This window comes from Acyrthosiphon pisum, chromosome A2 (genome assembly GCF_005508785.2).
Source record: "Acyrthosiphon pisum isolate AL4f chromosome A2, pea_aphid_22Mar2018_4r6ur, whole genome shotgun sequence".
Classification (NCBI taxonomy): domain Eukaryota; kingdom Metazoa; phylum Arthropoda; class Insecta; order Hemiptera; family Aphididae; genus Acyrthosiphon; species Acyrthosiphon pisum.
The window spans coordinates 87256430-87278367 of record NC_042495.1 but is presented as its reverse complement, the minus strand read 5'-3'; the positions used below and the strand labels follow the sequence as shown (position 1 = coordinate 87278367).

The 21938-nt window shown below is 29.3% G+C and overlaps 1 protein-coding gene across 5 annotated transcripts in view; it reads right to left on the bottom strand.

The window, feature by feature from the left end:
• Positions 1-21938, bottom strand: part of LOC100166757 (acetylcholine receptor subunit alpha-like) — a 175538-nt gene that overhangs the window by 24254 nt on the left and 129346 nt on the right. For all 5 annotated transcript variants that reach the window (XR_003839649.1, XR_003839648.1, XR_003839650.1 and 2 more), the window contains exons 7-8: positions 21274-21442; positions 5890-6026 (exon numbers count right to left, since the gene is read on the bottom strand). Coding sequence is in view for 2 of the 5 variants with exons in the window: in XM_029490650.1 (XP_029346510.1) it covers positions 5890-6026; positions 21274-21442 (306 nt within the window). In the remaining 3 variants the exon portion in view is untranslated. The remainder of the gene's footprint in view (positions 1-5889; positions 6027-21273; positions 21443-21938) is intronic.

Sequence of the window (21938 nt, the reverse complement as noted above, 5' to 3'; positions counted from 1 at the left end):
CACTCATAACTCGCTTTAAAATTAAAATATAATAAAACGCCTATGAGATGCCCTAGATAATATTCTTAACTTTTCATTTTATAAGAGGTCATTTCACTCGGATTTCAGAAATTCATATGGTTATAATCATAATTGCGAACGTAAAATGTTCTATGTCGCGCGTGGGTCAGAGAGGGATAACAAATACTATGCTGACATCCTCTTAAACATTAATCGATTCATATATGTTTGGTTATTAAAATCCCACAAACTCGTTCGCTTATACATATATTATGTATATTACATCTGCGCGTGCATATCCTTGAACTAGTTATTCTCGATAACTCTTATTGTATACGTGTACAGAAACTTTTAAACAACAATAACGATAAGCCGCAGCGTATTATCAGCTAACAATAATGTGATATCGGACTTGACCAATGTACTATTATAGAATTTAAGTTTTTCTGCGACGACAGTAATTGTAGCAATAGGATTTTGATGTAATAACGCGATCGAGAAACGAAAATGTTTTAAATGGATTCATAAATTAAATTCTTTGCGTGAGGTTCCAATTTTGTTTTATCGGCAAAATATTATGTGGCGCGCTGCATGTGCAATGTGCAATTTGCAATGTGCACTACAAGGACACGTGCACTTGCATGAAACCTAATAGTTCATACAATATTATTTTGGGTCTTTAGTATTTAATGTATAGTAATATGTTAATGTGGCGAACACCATCACATACTAATTTAATTATTTTTATCTCGATTGATAAAATGTGAGTAATAAGTATATATTATTTTTTATCCCCGTCCATTACCACAACCACCGTAAAAAGGTCCAACAGTTCACAAGATAATCACGTCATTGATATATTATGGACATGTTATTCATAAATGCCCCGAAACAATAATTCCTATAATATACATACAAAAATGTACAATTATAAAACTAATAAATGTACTATATATAGGTAACTTGACCTAATATTACGTAGGTCATAGGTATATTTTATATATTTTGAAGTAAAATTAGAATCATAGATTTTTATTCTAAGTACATACAATTTAATAACTTAGTAATTGCTTGTTTGAATCTCAAATTCAGTGCATTGAAATTTTCAAAAAATAATCTGTTTAATAATATATTAATTTATAGAAAAAGGATGGTTCTTCATTGACGAAAAGAAGTTTGATTCACCACAGGGCACGCATTAAATGTTATAAAAATACTCAGTAATTGAAACTATATGGTCTTTATGCGTATAACAAACAATTTAAAAACAGAATATAAATAGGTAATTCTTTTATTAAATAATAAAATAATGGTGAATCGCAACGCATATTTACAAATTACAATAATAAAAATACAAACTTTGCATTTGTTTAACACTCATCGTGTATCCATAATAGTTATTCGTGTTATTTGTAATTTGTATTTTAACGAAAATCCGTCCCAATATTCGTATTATAGTATCGTTATTCGGAAATAATGAAACGCATTTCACGGCAACAATGCACCCGGGCTAAATTGTGGATAAGGAATGAACAATTTCAATATTTAATGCATACCAGCTAACTCGTAACAATGTTAATACAATGTATTGGGTTGTTCTCTAAAAAATTTATGTTTATTGTTTACCACTCGATCAAACACACACACACAAAAAAAAACAGTGGATCAGTTTTCTGAAAGCGTACTTTTTGGTTTATCAAAAGTCATTCGTTCGACGGACATAACAAACGCTGTACAATGACAAACCGTTTTGACCCGATTTCCCAAAGATATGACACATTGTGTGAACCATATGTGAGCTATTTTTATAATTATACGAGTATAATTATATAATTTGATTATAGGTAATATTATTTCAATTTTTAGTCATAACATAAAATTGTTATACCGTTAGCTTACACCACCGACACAAAAAAAAAGTTATAATTGCACGTTGACGTTGTTAATAATTCGCATGATCATCACATGTTAGTGATATATAAATATATTTAACGAAAGGCCTTAGATGTACCTACCTAACCAACCTATAGACGTAAGGTTCGTCAGGCTGCGGGTCACAATTTATTTGCTACCGAAACACGCTTCAACGTAGGGCTCAATTCGTAGTCCCTCGTGTACCTTATCTCCTCTCGTGCATACGAATGTTGTGACATTTATTAATCAATTGTTCGTATCTTTCCTTAAACAGCAGAATTGATTTAAAAAACCATTCTTTTCTCCTTTGCGTCAACTTCTCCTATCTACCGATTCTCTATAATCTAGTCCTCGAATTATAGTCGTTCTAAATTTCATTCACAATACTGACTTAAATATTGTATAACTTACAACAGACTTTATATATTTCATATTCACACATAATATATTGTTACCATCCCAAATTATGTCTATAGTCATATAGGTAGTATAAGGATTGATAATAATTAGGTATTGTTAATACTTAGGTACCTAATCAAAACAATTAAAATTAATAATTAAAAACTTTATTATATTCGACATTGTATATGACATAACACATACAGAGTGATTCAACAAGCATGCTCACCCCCATTTTTTAGTTTGATAATACATTTCCTAAAATTCTGATTTTAAAATAATTGTTGAGTAATTATCTAATTTTTAAATAAATAGATTTTTTTATACCATTTAAGGAGTGTTTTGTGACGATATCTAATTTTTTCCAAAAGAAAACCACCTTTTTATTATACTCTGACAATAATTATTAGGAGTTATACAATGTTGATAGATTATAGTATTAATAGCTAAAATGTTTAAATCATCATAACTGACATATCTTCTAACCCTAATATCATGTGGATCCTTAATACCTATACAAAGTTAAGAGTTAAATAATGCAAAAAGTACTTGTTTGAATTTTAATTTGGGTACATAACAGTTTTTAAAAATATGTAATCTGCTTAACACTACATTTAAAAAGGTGGTCCCATAAGAACAAGTTGGTATTGCCACTGTAAACTCCTCAAATGGTTACAATACCTCAATGAATTTGCAAATCTGGTCGTTATATATGCCTAAAAAATATGTCAAAAATCGGAATTTAAAAAATGCATTGTTAAGAGAAAACAATGGGGATGAGCGTGCTTATTGGATCACTCTGTATATGCACGCAGTCAATTACTTATCGGATATTCGAAACCAATTAAATTGCGGCGCGGAAGTGTTAACAAAATATAGTACGACGGGTTTAATTAAGCGTACAGCACTATATACGTATATGTGTATAATATTTAAGCAGTGTGCAGCATACGTCGGCTGCCATATTATACCTATATCGGGCGACGGTACTACAGAATATTTGAAGTGCGGGACTTGACATTATTTCACGTAAAATTTTCGAAAGCCCTCGTTGACTGCGGCGCACGGCTTAAAATATACGCGTTTAATACCACGGCTATACTATTATGTATATACGGGTACGTACAGCACGTACACGGACGACCAAAGTTAATATCAAAACTATGAATAAATTGCATTTTAGTATGGCGCACTCGCAACGCGAACGGTTATGAAGAGGAAAACGTATAAGAAATATTATATATATATGGCGACGCCGTATTACTTACAACTACGTACACACAAGGTAGTTTAACGCGATCGTGGAAATTAGTTTTCTTCTTTCTAGGGGAAACCGACCGTTTGTTACGCGTGCTCGATTCGAATTCCGAGTCTCTAATACCCGATTGTAAAGGTACTCTGGTATATACCGTGGCAATTCTACCATACTGTTGTCGCAGCTCTGATACTCATGCAGTTAGTAAATACCCACCCCGATATTAAATTACTTTTGTCCGTCGCGTTCAATTTGTGTCGTTTGTATTGTAAACGAATATAATAATATGTTTCGATGCGGGATGGCTATCATAAAGGTAATAATCTTGTAAGACACGGCCAAATCTATGTGTAGGTAACGTTATTTTTATTTTTCCTCTCCCCCACCGACTGCACGATTTTTAGGCAAATAAGAAAACCCACTGTCGTGTGTATATATGACGACAAACACGGTTGCATACTTGCATACTATAATAAAAACGTTCATAGGTACGTTCATATTATTAGGTATAGTCGTATAGACATGTATAATGTATACTTATGACATAATAATAATATACTCAGAATAACGGCTCGTATAGTAAAATAAATATGGTTTACTCGAATAATATTATAACCTCTCCATTTGAATAAAATCATTCACTCGAATTGTCTGACCAATGATACATAAATATTATAAAATCGAAATATTACAGACTGAAGGTTTTGGTTTACTTTTCAATATAACTGATAAAATACAAGTACATAATAATGTATAAATACTATTATGTTAATTATTTTGACGAATTTTATCAATATTTGGACATTAAACGCATAATATATTAAGAATAACTATGAATACATGCGCCCAATGTGGACATTTGATTTTTGAATAATGTGGTAAGAAATAATTACAAAGAATAACTAATGATGGATTTTGTATTAAATGTTCAAGCTTTTTAATAGAGGGAATGACATTGCTATTAACATAACTAGAAAAAATTCAAACTAATATTATTATGTCTTGGAAATGCTTATTTTAATGTTTGGTGAAAATGATACGTACGGACCTATATCGTTATTTATTTCAAAATTACATCATAAAAAAATCGACACCAACAACACAAAAAAAAAGTTATAATTATTGCTTGTCGATGTTGTTAATAATTCGCATGTATTGCATTTCAATAGGTACGTTTTAGATTATTATATTCCTGTTTTCTCACAGTTTTCTTTGTTGTTAGTTTTTCCATTTATTAATATAATATTATCTATTAGACATTTTATTATTTTCTTTTTTATCAAATCCCCTAGATCAAATTTTCTAACAGAAATCACCCTCAACGTTGATGATTGAAACATTGTTGTGCCATAAGAAGTTGAAAAGACTTATTGCAAAATATGAAGCGTGCTGATATTGATCAAAGTTTATATTTATCTTATTTTATAAAAAAATCTATGGTGACTGGTGTATTATTACTTTTTATGTATTATTTGTGTTTAGATTGGATATACAATTACTAATGAGTCTATATTTACTGTAATAACTAATATTGTTAAACATGTAATATTATTAGAAAATAGGGAAATATTTCTAAAATGTATAGTTTACAATTGCATAAGAAAAAAAAATCTGAAAACTCTATAAGAAGTACAGGGTGGGGCGAAACAAACAACGTTATATAGGTTTTCTTTTCTTTGTGTGTTGATTTGAATTCCGATAATAGCTGATAAACATATTATATTATTTTAGTATGCATTATAATAATATTAAAACATAACTCCTCTTATGTTTTTTTTACACAGTCAATATTAATTTTTAATCGAAAAAATATGTTACAATCATTCATTACACGTCTCAGATCGTAGTTCTCTATGTTACGACATAAAATGTCTAACAATAATTTTTAACGTTGACAAGCGTACTTATAAACTACAGTTTATATTTCCGGATTATGTAAAATTATAAGACAGTATATGTACCATGTAACATTGAATTTTTTTGAAACTCAGAATTTGTTAATGCATGCATTTGTAATTTATATACGTTATCTCATATAAGTTGTAAAACAATTAGGTACTAATATTATGCTATAATATATTTTATTATTTTCTTCAGAATATGTCTAAAAAACCATATTTTTATAGTGACTATGATTATTATTTTTAATACCACCTATTATTTATTTCAATTTATTTTTGTTTCTGTATGGCTACAAAAACAATTTATTTTATGAACTTAAGATATTTTCCTTTATAGGTAAGCAATTATGTAATTATATTATCCTGATTCCAATCAAAATTTTAATAATATCTCATTAAATTCAATAATAATAAACTTACCTTATTGAAACCAGTATCATAGCAAATATCAAATATTTTCCCAGTAATGGGACTACTAATGACGTCGGAGGTATAATTTCGACAACCAGCAAGAAAAAAACGTGGAGACTAATCAAAATTGATATAGACAACGTCACCTGAAACGAAAAAATACAGTTATTATTGAAAGGACTTTTATGTGAGGTGGCTGTAATATTCTTATTAACTACATCATATCTTATATGTTTATTTAATCTAAAGAAATAAATATTTCTAGTAAACATCAATAAAATGTTTAAAGAAAATATTTAATGTTATTAGTTAAAATAATATTATGATCGGTATTATTATCCAGACAAAGTTAAAAATTTTATCAAAAACAAATATTACTAAGATATTAATAATTAAAATGTGTTTTTCTTATAAACATGTATTCATAGTATTTTTAGTTAATATAAAATTCATAATATTTTAGATGATTGACATCTTAATTTTGAAATTGTTTTAACTTACCTAGGTACCAAAATGCTTACGAAAATCAAAATGGTTCACGAAAGAAATAATATAACATGCATTTTTGTTAGTTTATCAATAACGGAAGTTGTAGAAAAATCTGTACCTATATTATTTTTTAAAAACAATTTTTTATAATATGATAACAACCACATTTCTATGGTTCATATTCTACAATAATAATCTTTTAAATTCTGCTATTCTTATATTAAAACATTAATTATGATATTCACAACGTTGAAATTACAATAGTGTAAATGTGTAATACAATTCTACTCTAGAAATATATAATATTACGTTAAGAGCTTATATTATTAGCATACACAATGTCACAATTATACACATGTTAAAGAATTCGTGAATTTTGTAATAATTCACTTAAGAGTTAAGAATCAGCGATATAAATATCAGTTTCAAAACACGAGCGAATCCTGTTATTTTTACTGAAGAAAAATATTTACGACTTATTTTAAACAAATGTCTAGTATAGTTTGGATATCACTATTTAAGATTGCGTGTGTGAAGTATAATATAAAATATAATACAATATAACAATGGAATAAGCGATTGTCATGTTGTGTACATCGAAATAGCCTTACAAAATATAATTGATTAGACTGCAGGTATTTATTTTTCTAGATCTGTCTCTGTTACGTGGGTATTTTTTTTTATCTTGATTTTCACACATTTTGACATAATAATGTTACATCGTATTACTGTCTCAAGTTTGTTTTTCTTTTAAACAACGCCAAAATAGATAAACGTGTATCACGGTACTGAGCTTAACTCGCAGACACGTGGTTGCCTCGATGCCAACAACACTCCGAGATTTCCATCGGACGGCTTTCAATACATATTATAATACTATCCATTTGCGCTTACCTAATCTATGATAATTTAAAAGCGAAGACAAAAAAACCCCGTTACCTCGTGAGTAATTTATTATATTTAAGTCCAGAGAGTCAAAATGTCTTGCACGAAACACGAACATTTTTAAAAACGTTTTTGGTCACGAAACTTGAACCAAAATAAAATATAAACCTTTATGGTTGACAACGTCTGTGGATCACATTTTTTTCAGACTTTTAAAAGGTAAAACTCAGTTATTGTTCACAGATTTGATGTAGATAAATTTGGTTTATAAATATTGGATTTCAGATTAGGTGGAGCTTATGCCTTTTGGACTATAATTAAAGGGCTTGAATAATGATAAAATCTCACCTCAATTGCTGCACAATTTATAAATTATTCTCTTTTCGATCAAAACCTTGAACATAGAAAATATGTAACCCATTTTCAGACATTAATTAATACAAAAATCGAAATACTTAAATAATTTTTGACTACCTGGACATAACATTATCACAAGACAAAACGTATAGGTACGCATTTATACGATGAATACAACGCACATGTCCGAATTTAATATCATTACTAGGTAAAATGAAATAATTCTCGTGGGCCGGTAATTCGAATATATACCTAATATATTGAATAATGTATTAGTTTGCGACTTGTGTGTTTGTTTCGAAGAACGTACGCGTTAAATTCGTTTGGTCTGTATAGTGTATATAGTAATGAAATACAGTATTTCCCAAAGACCCAAATAGGGTATCGCCCTAAGTGTCTCTTTGAAACCGTGGCACATCAATGATCGATATATATTTTAGACGCAGTTTATAAAACATTAAACAAGAAAATATATATTTGAAAATTCCAATTTAATATCATACATTCTTTCATAGATAAGTTTTTATAAATCTGCATTTATAAATATCCACCTGGCAAAGATATAATAATATTATGCTGATCTTGGGGTATTATAAATTATAAAGTACCAACATCGGTCAAAAAATTACAAAATTATGTTGTTCAGTAACAACGATTTCGAAATTGAATAAATCCGAGTGGTAATTAAAACAAACCTCGAATAGATAAAATCCAGATGATCATTATACAACATCCGAAAGGTACGTGCAAACACACGTTTAATGGGTACTTAAATTATATTAGAGTGTTCGTTGGGTTGTAAATGTGACGACCACTCGCAAACTGTCTGAATAAAAATCACTTTCAAATTTCAGCTTACCCCCTCCTACACAATCCAATCTTAACTGACTGAACTCCAATCTGATTAATTTTTTCAATTTGTGATGACAGCTGTTTTCAGAATATTTTGATAGTATGAATCACGAGTTCATATAACAACCGAAATATAAAGGAAATAATCATTTAATAATACATTTTAACGGAATGAAACACCAATACAGTGTTTAGATTTTATTATTAAAATGCACATTTTATTTCTACATATTATATAAAAATGTATCCCTATTTTCCATGGTCACTTGAGAACATTTTAACTGATTTGGCTGATTTTTTTTCTGTTGTGTTCGTAATTGTCAGGAGAAGGTTTGTATGAAATAAAATTTTAGGAAAATCCACAAAAAAGTAGGAAATCTGGATGTCAAAAATACAAATGTTTGTTGTAAGGTTGCTATTGGATATGATTGAATATAATTTTGGAACTGTATATTATATTTATATCAAAATCCTCTCTCAATCCCCCGGTTGCATTAATATACCACTGATACACCGTACCAGAGTCCAGAAGTAGACGATGTTTTATAGTTACTACCACATAATAATAGTTGAGTTACGTTATTTCAGATAAACATATTTGCTCATCCTATTGAATATTGAGAAAAAAAAATTAAATTATTACGTAGGTATTTCAAATATAAGAATTTATACTTGGTTCGTACATGCATTACTTTAAAGAGATTCTTTTTAACGAATATTTTAATAGATACAGATAACTAGACCATACATAATTGTACAGTAATGACCATCCTAATGTTTATTTAGTATTAATATAATATTATGATGACACGGGGTCCAGTATAATTCAAACGTTATTATTGTCGTAGCGATCTCCATGTGTTTAGACATACATTATTCATTATGAACGCAAGTCATAATAATAAGATCAAAAAAATAATAATAATAATAATAATAATATCTAGACAACTGACACCACGAATAGAAGAATGTAATCGCTTTTATATGTGAAAATTAATTTCGTTGCAGCTCGGCGATCTTTCCCGACGAGAGTCGTATGCATTAAAAACTATACTGACATCGACCGCTGGAAAATACACACACGTACTAACAAGTGGTTCATCTTCTAAAGTCACAATATTTTTCGTATTAAATATATTATTATTATTGCTATATTTTAATACTATGTTGTTAGTTTTGTTACATTCCACGCCGGTAAATCACGTGAGTTCGTTTTTGCGAGATCACTTTTACTTGGAATAAAGTGCGTATGATGTCAACTCATATTTTCTTCTGCCATCATGATGCGATATAAAAAAAAATATATAATGAAGATCATTGGCAGCTAGACATTTTTGTTGAGGTAAACCAATTGTATTTTTGTAAATGATTATAACAATCACATTTCATGGTAAAATAAATTGACATCTCACACAGGATTTCATTACTCGAAATTTGCAAAGCTTTTAATTTAATATTCATCTGGTCTGTTGCCCAATAATTAGGTATGTTGGTTTTGAATTTTGCAGTTTTTTGCAACATTTTTCGACAAATATTTTAATTATTATTAATGAAACATTAGTTGAAAGATAACTACTGATGTCTATGCATTAGTTATATCACTATTTTATGCATAATGGTTATTAGATATGAATATAATATTATGATGTAATATTTAAGTGTTCATTAAATTAGGTATGATAAAATGAATTACTTTTCAAATTAGCAAAAATGGACATCACTCAATAATTATACGGTAATCTTTCGATAATTCGCCTATGAAAATAAATCATTAAATATTTTATTTATAAAACAAAATACATGCGTACAACGAAAATAATATGAAAGTGACGCGTGTGACGGCGTAGGTTCACGTTGATATAGATTTCGACTTACCGTAGAAACGATCACGATGAGTTTTCATCAGTACCTAGCTTAATAATATTGTGAATGTTTACCACTAACCACCAATCTGCCGTTCCAATTCGGAAATAATTTTAAACTGCCAGTGCGAGAATGTTGGTCACCCTTACGTTCATTGAAAAGTGAGAGTACGCCTTTCTTTATCGTCGTCGGTTTGCAATTTCATTAGGAACAAATGACTTTTTCTAGGTTTGTCACGGCTGACGATATATATCTTATTCGACTTCGTAGTTTGTGAATAGTTTTCAGACCGTTTTCCGTGTTAACTTTTTGGTCATATCTATACCTATATGCGTGTATAGGGCTGCATTTTATATATTGTGTACCTTAAAATATAATATTAAGACAATATACACATATTTTAATATGAATTGTCCGACAATTTTAAATTCGAATTCTCTTCAGCTAGAGGCTCTCTCGTCGATGTCACATATTATAATAACAATTTAATGTATTGTACCTAAATTGTATAATATTATAAATTGTTTGATCCTGATATAATCAATATAATTTCACTGTTATGCAAGGCTGGGCATTAACGAGTTAAAAAGTTAAAGTTAAGTTAATAAGTTAATTTTATATTAACTTTTTAACTTAACTAGTTAATTTTGGCTTTTCATTAACTTAACTGTTAACTTACTAAATTTATTTTTTAATTAACGTGAAATTAACGAGTTAATTTTTCATTTCAAGAAGTAAGTTAAGTTAATTTATTTTGTTTTTAATTTTATCATATTTCACTACTTCAGTATATTTCGTTTTCATGTCAAAAAATATTTACCGTGAATTGTTTAAAGTAAAAAAAGTATATAATTCGAATTTAACTAATATGGAAACACTGTATAAAATATAAACGCACTATAATCTATAATTTAGTTTTGGGTTGGAAAAAAATTAAGTACGTTAGCGTTGTATAAACAAATTAACTTTTTTTTAACTTAATAAAAAGTTAACAAAAAGTGTGTATTAACTTTTAACTTAACTGAGTTTACCTATAGTTAAATTAACTTTTAACTTTTAACTTTTTGTTATTGGTGCATATTAACTTAACTTAACTGAGTTAAAAAAAATCATTAACTTGCCCAGCCTTGCTGTTATGTATGTGCATGATCACGTACAAAAATGGTATATTTTCTATATTTTGTCTGTCTACATTTTTCAAATGTAAATATTAACGTAATATCGTAATACAACTAAATACAATTACGTTTAAGACGTTTAAGTACATATTATATAGTATTATTATGCGTAATCTTTACTGTTATGTTTGTCGTTATTGCGGACTTTAGTGTCAATTTAATTTAAAATATTTTTCATCATCGTAGCTATATGCCATTACTTGGTTTGTATATGGTTATATGGCTTGTAAACTATATTCGTTGAAAGATCTTTTGAGCTCGAAATTACCACGTTTTAATGACTTTCTTAATAGTACATCGTGCGTGACTTGAATTTAGTTCCATTTATCATATAGTATGTCAACCTTTGAACTTCATCAGAGATAATAATTGTTGAAAGTTTGACTTGTTCGCAAGCAAAGTGCTTGATCTGATTTGTATACATAATATCTTACATAGAATATGTATGCATTCATAAATAAATATTAAAGTTTTTGGTAGGTATTGTTATGTATTGGATATAGTTTTAAGCTTTAAATAAGTGTTTAAAATATTTCAATTAAACAATAATTATGAATACTTTATACATACCATCATGTATTTGTGCGTACCCGACATCTTAATTTCGGAATAATGAAATATTTAAATATACTTATAGAATATTACAGAAATTCGTAATAACGAGGATAAATTCCAAACAATTTCTCGGTTACAAACACTATAATCCAAAATTGCTGGATGAAAAATGCTGAGTAGAAGTTGATCTCTGAATAAACTGAAGAAATCATATCTTATAGAAATACCATTTTTTTGAAACGTAATAATGCTTACTTTATAAGAAGTGTATTGTATTGAATACATATATATATATATTTTTCATATCAAAAAATTCAGCGACCATTCAATAGTTTTGTTTGAAGTGCGTAACGAGTGGACTGTTTTATCTTTAAACTTTATCGAATGCCAAGTTTGTCGTATTTATTAAGACTGCACAACTATAATAGCAATAAGTCAAACCTCTTGTGCGTTTTATAGAGATAATATTAACTGAATATCCATCGATTTTTTTATATCCCTCCAACTTAACTTTCGAATAGATTTTGAAGAGTCTTTACATAACGTTTGGTTTAAAAATAAAATAACTCTATAAATTGTATTATTTAATACTGCAATACATCTTATTAAACTCCTCCATTACCAGAAAAAAAAAATCAAACAAATAGGTATTCAGGTAAATTTGTTTCAAAATCAATTACCAATTGATTTTAACATAAATGTGTTTTTGGGCTGATTACACGTTTTTTATTCTGACCGATATTTTGTAAGGTTTTCGTTGTCATGGTTACGTATTAACAAAAACATATATTTTATGATTCGAGTAGCATGCTTTGGATTTTTTTTTCATAATGCAATGCATATCTTACCTTAATTTGTTAAATTTAACAGTGCGAACAAATTTAAATGATCTCTTTAGTGCGTACAAATGTATCTCGAGTAACATTCTAGAAGTGTTTTTATAAATTATTATAAAAAACGTGTTTAGAAACAAGAGAGTAAACCGATTGGGAGTAACGTGGCACAGGTTTTTGTTTTACGGGTTACACTGTATTTTTATTATGCAAAGGTCGGCTTAAGATCCTTTACTTCCAACGATTTATATTAATGATTTTTCAAAGTATCGAAGGATCGATGTCATGACGCAAGTGTAAATTATTTTACCACGAACTGCATTAGCTGACAGTTGGATGATTTATGCAGTAATATATTGGAAACATGCAAACTTAAATGTTATAAACCTCAATATTTTATTTGATATTTTTCTTATTATTTTCATTACACTTATAATGCAGATATTAAATTTATGTTTAATATTATACGAACAGAACATGACGTGATCAAATTATTAAATTATTTTACCTTAAAAGATACTCGTTGAAATCAATTGATGCTTCATATAGAGTTCATATCGAATCTCTGATAACACTTTTTTGAATTTTGATAAATCTACAGCTTTAATAGAACAAATATAATATAGAAGCTTAAAAACGGTTCAATGCGTTTTGAATTAATGATGAATGAACTTTGTGAATTGATATTGTTGGTATTATAGCAAGACGCCAGACATTTTAAAATAAGAAGTTATCAAGGTATTGTTTATACATGAGGCTTATAGGTAGTATCTCACAAGAACAATAAATAACCCATCCTAATGAGATTATTAAAAGAAGATTTGGCTTACTGGTATTTATACGTATAGGTTAGGTTAGAGTCGAGAGTCGGGTAATATTCACATATCTTGAAAAAAATAGAAACTGACTTATCAACGTGTTTGAATATCTATAAAATATATATCACTACAACTTCGCGTGTTCAACCCTAACCAAGTTTCAAATAAAATCTATCTCACTCGGGAATAAGAGGACAGGTCATTTTTAAATTCCAGAAATATCCGGTCTAATGTCTCCGGAAACGACTACATACCCCGCAGTGGCCGTCAATGGCGTCAGTCGACCAACAAAGAATCACGTCTACGGCTGCGGTGACGACGTCTGCGATGGTATAATATTATATAGAATCACCCCTTCCCATCAACCCTTATACTACAGACACACGTTCACGATTACCGGTGAGGCACGACGCGTGTTTATAGTTTGTATTAGTAATTTATCATCGTTGTGAAATGACGGAGACAAGGTCCATTTTCTTTTCCATCAATCAAAAAAAAAAAAAAATTTAATAATAATAATAACAATAATATAAAAAAATACTAACATAACCTATACTGTTAACATACAGCTCTAATTGCTGATCCGATACCACATTACTTGGTAGATTTAATAATTAGTAATCGAAATATATGATTTTAGGAACAGCTCAAGCGGAGTTCGGTATAAGTAGATCTATAAAATATTATACAGGCGTATTCTAAACTGCAGGGTATTTATGTATTTTTTCTATCCTACGTTTATGTAAAAAAAATGTTTTAATATGAAAACTTGTTTTTGTAGTAATTTGTTTGGATTTATTTAACTATATCATATCTTATCGATAATGTTTTATACCGTTTTTAAATGGCAACTCTCGGTTTTAGTTTCAAATTTCTCAAAAAAGATATTTATTTAAAACAAAATATTAAAAATAAAATATTTTATTATTGCAAAATTAGTGTCTGTTAGTTATAGTCATTAGATAGTTAATAAATTGATAGCATAATCAGTAAGCTCCAATGATATTTTTGAACAAAAAAGTAATAGGTGAGTAACTTCAATATTGTAATATTTTTTAGATTTTTTTATTAAGTATCTAACGCAATTTCACAGTAAAAAAAAAAGAGTAATAATAATTTTAAAAAAATGTTGAAAGGTAATTCGTAGTACCTATAATTTAATTACCAAAAAAAAGTAATTTGCCCAACATAGAATTTATTTCATTTTACAGTCTAGTAGATTAAGTCTAGCGGGGATATCAATAAGAGTTGCGTGTTTTTTCCTACCCACCTACTCGCATTTCGATATCCATTAAGTATACCTATTATTATTATTATTATTATTATTATTATTATTATAAAATACGATTGTTGCAATACTTCCTAGCGTAGGAATTTGTTGACGTCGTGGTTGGAGGAGAATGAAACGTTGTCATTTTAAACACGCGTCTGTCACTTAGGGGGAGATGGGGGCCGTCCAAACAGCTGCCATTAGTCATTTTTGACGAGCTCGTTATTTTTCTTTCTTTAACCCGTCGTCGGTGTGGTATTATATTATGGTCACGGAAAAGAACACACCGTGTTCTCCAACCCCCTTGCATCTGCCCATCCACCACGCAGCACTCCTCTCCCCGTCAAACTCCCGCGGCCCCGTAACAATAATCACCCGGTAGCTGATATAGCGTGTCAACAGAAGCGGAAAAGAACGAATTTTTCATCCGCTCGCGGACTCCTCCCGTAATATCGTTTTTATTTTTATTCATATAACAATATATAGGTGTACATTTTTTTTTACCTCTTATGCTTTTATGCACACGATACACCTACTTCCAGTGGCTCCGGGTCCTATATGATCTGCGCAGGCCATGGCCTGACCACTTTTTACTGTGTGTGACGGTCGTGTTATAATATGGCCACTGTGTTTATAAAGCTGTTATATTAGGCCGAGAACACTAAAGCCGTGTTACGTGAAATTGTCGCAATAAATGCTGTTCAACGATGATAATGGCCCTAAAACACATTGAAAATACCTAAAGGTGCGCCTCCACTGGATTTGGCTTTGCCATTTTTGATACGTAATATAAAATTACAATAACAGATGATAATAATATTGAGAATCGACTTATATATATATATATATATAAAAAAACAATGTCAGGTTAGTTACACCATTTATAACTCAAGAATGGCGGGACCAATTGTAATGATCCCTTATTTGTTGGATTCGTCCTCACCCAGAGTAGCAGAATAACTACTAAAATATCAGAAAAATCCACCATAAAAGTAGGAAATCTGGATGGCAGAAATAAAACAGTAGCGCCATATTATATCCAACAAAAAAATAAATTAAATATATTTTTATTTATTATAAGGTTGCTATATTGGTTATGATTGAATATAATTTTAGACCTGTAGGTATATTAAATTTGGTCAGAACCATATAACTTATTAAAAATTGTGGTTCCAAGTTTCTAACACTGATTTTTCAACTGTTATCTCGGGCACATGCACATCATAAACAACGTGTTAACAAATCATTCGTAATTACGTACGCATCTCGCGGGGTCTGCTGCAGGTGGATTGTCTATCTTAAAATATACTGCTTGTATAATCACAAGCGTTTCTCACAGGCAAGGACGGGTGGGATGGCTATATAATATAAGTATAATCGAATGTGTCCTGATATAGACTCACTGTCTATCAACGTATACCACAAATATGATAGATTGAGGCTTGAAATTTTCACGATATCTTCGTATCCCCATGTAAGTGTATGCACTATGAAAGCACATTCCAAAATCCGTATTTTAAAGTGGTGCATGCCAGGTATTTTGGAATTCAAGATAGATGAAAATTTGTAAGTTTTGAACATCATACACCGAATATTAAATGACGGATTGAAGAAAGCTTGAATCATATAGAATTGGCTCCTTTTATGGGCAACGAAGTGAACGGGATCAGCTAGTTATGTATAATTTTTAAAAAAATGCACATGAATATCAGTAGACTTAGAGGGCAACCTAGTTAAGAAGGTCTTAATTATATTGTTATTGAAAATAAATTCTTAGAATATTTCTAGAATCAATATTTACTTTTTGTTCGAGATCATTTAATTCTTATGACTGATTTTAATTTTTAATATTCCTTGATAAGAAAAACAAATAATTGAGATAAGGACATCATAAGTATTTTTCTAAATAAATAATAAAACAAAAAAATCCCACTCGGATATTACTGCAGTAATAAGTACCTAATAATATTATTTTGTTCGAATTCTAATGTCAGGGTTAAATTTCGGTACAATGTGAATTCTTTAATACAATGAAAATAATCCACGCATAATATTATAGAGCATTATTACTAAGTGTATTTTCTAATATGTTTAAACTGCTCAAAAAGGAGCATTCAAATTTTATTAAACTATTTTAAATTATGAAAATAAATTAATGAATTTCGATTATAACTACTTCCTTTTTAGATAATTTCAAACTGGGTATATTTAATTAAGTTGTTAAACTTCTTAATCGGCTTACAGAAAATGCTACGGATTACACCAGTTTTCTGGTGTGTACCTAGGTATAATAATATAACACTCTGATTCATTATCCTTTAAACCCAGGTTATCATTGTATTAATAGTAATAAGTTATCGATAGTGAATATTTGCAATCAAAAATCTTTGCAACCATAATCGAATTCAGGAAAATAAATAATAAAATAACAAAGAACGATCTTTAAAATATGTTAAGCAGATATTTTTATATCATACAATTCTCGTCAATCTGTACACAAAAAAATAATTAAAAAGGCGTGTCGCGAGAACTATAATATAGATGGTATAAATTCAACTCGGTTGTATTCATTTATAATGTATAAGGTTAAAACTTAAAATATATAATACTGTATTTGGTTGCGTCGACACCGAAATTCAACTGATCTCAAACCTCTGTCTCTCGACCTCCCGATGAGCAGTCGCCCGCGCGTTACTTTAGTAGCTTTGTACAAATTATTTTTCTCGCACAAACGCGTAAACGACAACGAGTACCTACTACCTACAGCAAGGAAATTAAATTCAACACCATACCTATTTTATATTATTACGACGTTGCTCTCGGTAAAAAAAAAATTACAATTTACGGTTGTAATTATTATTTTATGAGAGAAAAAAACCTGATTAATAAGTACCCATCCAAAATGTGTCTTTTAAAATAGAACACACCTACGAAACGTATTTTTGGTCTTTTGAAGTCTGTATAACAATAAAAAAAGTAATTAAAATGTTTGTTTCAAATACAAATGAATTGTCTGAACGGACCTTATATTATATTCCCATATGCTAAGACAGTATTATACTATAATAGTGATAATCTGAAAATATGATTCACAAAACATCCTGTTTAAAATTATTACTCCGTTGGACCATAATTTCGTTAATTTTTTTTTTTTTGTTTCCTTTCATGTATTAGCCTCAGTGGACCGGAAATTTCAGAAATAATACGTCAACCTATTATAATATAGTATACGCATAACTGATGTGGCGTTCAGTTATCGTGGCATGTCTGAGGTCTAGACATTATCATAAATCACGCGTCCGATCGATTTTCGCATACAGTACGACCATCCTAGTCATTATTTTTGCCCACAAACAACGGCTTACTTGGCTGAGTTTAATACGATCATAACATTTGTGTGACGCAAATGAACTATTTGAGTTATGGAATACCGAATCTCACGCGAAACGAATAAAATAGGTAATAAATCCGTTAGCCATAAAATCAATAATTTACTTAAATTTGTATTATTGACTTTTGCACTAACTCAGTGCGTACGCTATGCTGATTAAAATGTCAACTGAATGTATGTATGATATTATTCAACTTTCCGAATAAACTTTTCAAATTGTACTACATTTATCATAAGAAAGTATTTAATAATGTAAAACCTATATATACATTGTAACTTTATATTTTTTGGCAGTGGCTGAATTCAACCCATATCGAAGAAAAGATATGAATTTTTGATAAAATGTAAATTATTAACTTCTACAGTCATATAGATTTACCTATCATGATATTAGATATAATTTACGTTCATACTATATAATATCAATCAGTAGGAATAAAATACAAGTTTAATATATTTTAATACGTTAGAATTGAATTATTCAAGTTATAGCTGTATGATAAATAATTTAATATATTATGTTTATTGATCGTAAAATAAATGTGTACATTTTTAAACCCTAATATTATTAAACTATGTACTGTAAAAAAGGTATAATATAATGTTGGTATAATATATTATTAAGCGTGTGAAGGAAAAGTAAATGTTGAAAATAGTTTTACAAATTTAAAATGTATAAGTTTAATGTGGATCAATAAATATTATAATGTAACGATATAATATTTATGCGTGATTATAAAAAAGTTATTTTCTGAAGGAGTAGTAAGTGCTTGAAAGTATATAGTTTAGACGTTATGTATAAAAAATTGCATGGTCGGAAAATGTACTATGTCCAGGATATTATTTCAAAGGCAAGGGCACTTAAGACGTGTCACTATACAATACGTAGGTAGGTATATGAGAGTCTCAAACGCTAATATCTGTGTGTTCGTATACATAAAAAAAAAAGAATTCTGGAAGAGCTCGTTCTGCTGGAAAACTCACCTCTATAGTGTACAACGACCCTGACCCATATAAGATATTATTTATTATAATAATACAAAAAATAGAATTGTTTACATTTTTTTGGCGTGGGTTCGAATATAATATACTGAACGTATATAAGCCACGTGTGTTTCATAAAATCCGATAGAAATCGTCTTCTATGTTGGCTTTTGCTATTGGATATTGTTCGTCACGTAGAAGTGATTTATATCAAACAGCCACAATAACAAAAAAAAAAATACCTGTATACAAATTTCTCATATTTAGGCGGACAAATAATTATTTCCGAACAATTCGACTCGATGCATTTTATTTAATATAATATTTGTATGGTTGATCAATAATATTCGTCCCATGGCCTGTTATATGTTAATTGACTAGACAGTAATATTATGCGTGACAGCGATAAATAATAGTCGACCCATTAGGCGTAATCAATATGAACAGAGTTAAATTCGAAATACGTTTGAAATAGATGATGACATATCCGTTGAAATTTTAATAACCATATTATAAATTATACATTTCTGACGACGAAAAAATAAAATAAATTCTAAGTAGGTAGTGATTATTTGATTTAAAAATAACGCGATTAACGTGTATACGGATCACTAATTATTTATTGACATGAGTAATGATTACAATTATTATTAAATTTAAACACGCGTGAACACTTTGGACAAACGACCGAAAACAAATATAATACAATAATTTAATTACAACAAAAAATATTTTATTCTGAAGTGTGTAGTCCAGACAACATTTGATGCAATCGATAAATTTAAATCAAAATCATGTGAGTTCAAAATTATAACAAAAATAACTAAAAATCAAATGGTCACGTTTCTTTACATTTTCGTAAAATTTCGATTCAAGTTTCGATCGAAAATGGATGCGTACGGGTAAAATAGAAACTTGGACATTTTCCGATGGCACGTTATGTGACTATACAATGCCAACTTGTCTAAAAAGTCGTTTTAATAAACATACGCCGAATACGTAACTACTTTGCCCAAGTGATTTCGCTTGTCGGGTCACGTTTCCTATCACAACTTTTGGGGCCGAAGAGGAATTATCCGCGTCGTGTCCCGATCGATATGTGATCGATGTGAAAACACCGAGAAAACCACCACAGCGGTGTTTCGTTAAAACCACTAATTTCGTGATATGTAATTAAAATATAAATTATATTAACTATCGTAATACAAAGCCGATCAAATCGTAGGCGAAAATGCTAATTGACATAACTCCTTTCCTCAGATGAATAATAATATAAATATTATTATTATTAATATTCACCCCTATTACCACACCTCACAGAAATCGCTGAAAACGGATATTAGAGCAGAAAAATTCGGGTAGGTATAAACTATAAAGTTAATATCATTATTATTTCGGAATTGTCAATAGTTTCAAAAAAATATATATGTATTTTTATCTCACATAAAGGTGCCCCACATATATCCAATTCTTGTTCACTCGTTAAAAATAGTTATCTAATCAAAACATTTGTTCGAAAATATTTTTTTTGCCTATTCCTTGTCATTATTCTTTCAGCTGTTAACCAAACAAACTAGTTTGAATGTCACGGAATTTTTCGTTTCAATCCAACAAAAATTTCGACGAAATAATGCTGCAGTAATACAAGATAAATTTTGGTATGGTAAATGTATACAAAATCAAATAATACCATAGTACAAACAGTTATAAGATAAAACTGATGACTAAAAAAAAATAGAAAACAAACCCATATGGTCATATTTCCCTATTAAAATCAATCGTTCTACGCGCGTGCTTCATAATAATCAGTCAGGATATTATATTATATATAATATTATTAATAAACTAATATAAATATATAAATATAATATGAGTGGTATGTTATACTTATACAACGATTACAATATCAATTTCTTACCTTTTCACCGCTGTCCGATGGCAAGTAGAACGTCAAAACTGTGAGGAATGAGATGCCCATGCACGGAATGATGATGTTTACCGTGTAGAAAAGCGTTTTCCTTCTCATGGTGATGTTGAACGTTATGTCCAAATACGGTTCGTCACAACATGGGTAGATCTTTTCGTTTCTATAAGAGAGATAATTGACATTATTTATGTAGTGGCATTGTTTACAGTGCAATGTATACAATGAATCGTGTTTGTTTTATATCGCGTTTCGATTATATTATATTGTATACTATGCCCATTTTTTGACGTCATAATCCAATTTGGAGAACACGATTCGTAAAACCAAATAATTTATGGATTAGAAGAGCATCGAGATGACTCAATATTGTTCATCGATATAATAATAATATTAGTTTTTATTCTGAAAATGACTTTCAGGAGTCCGAAATACGCTTCCAACGTCGTTACGGTATCATGTCAAGTAGAATACAAAAATATCTACTGAAATCATTTTATTCGTCCACATATGTAGCATATGAATAAAGTATGAAATTTGAGATTTTACTTTCAGAAAAACAATGTTAAATGTTCACATTCAAGAGCAATGAACAATCTTTAGATCTTGGCATGATTAAACTTGTGTATAATAACACTTATATATATATATAATATGTG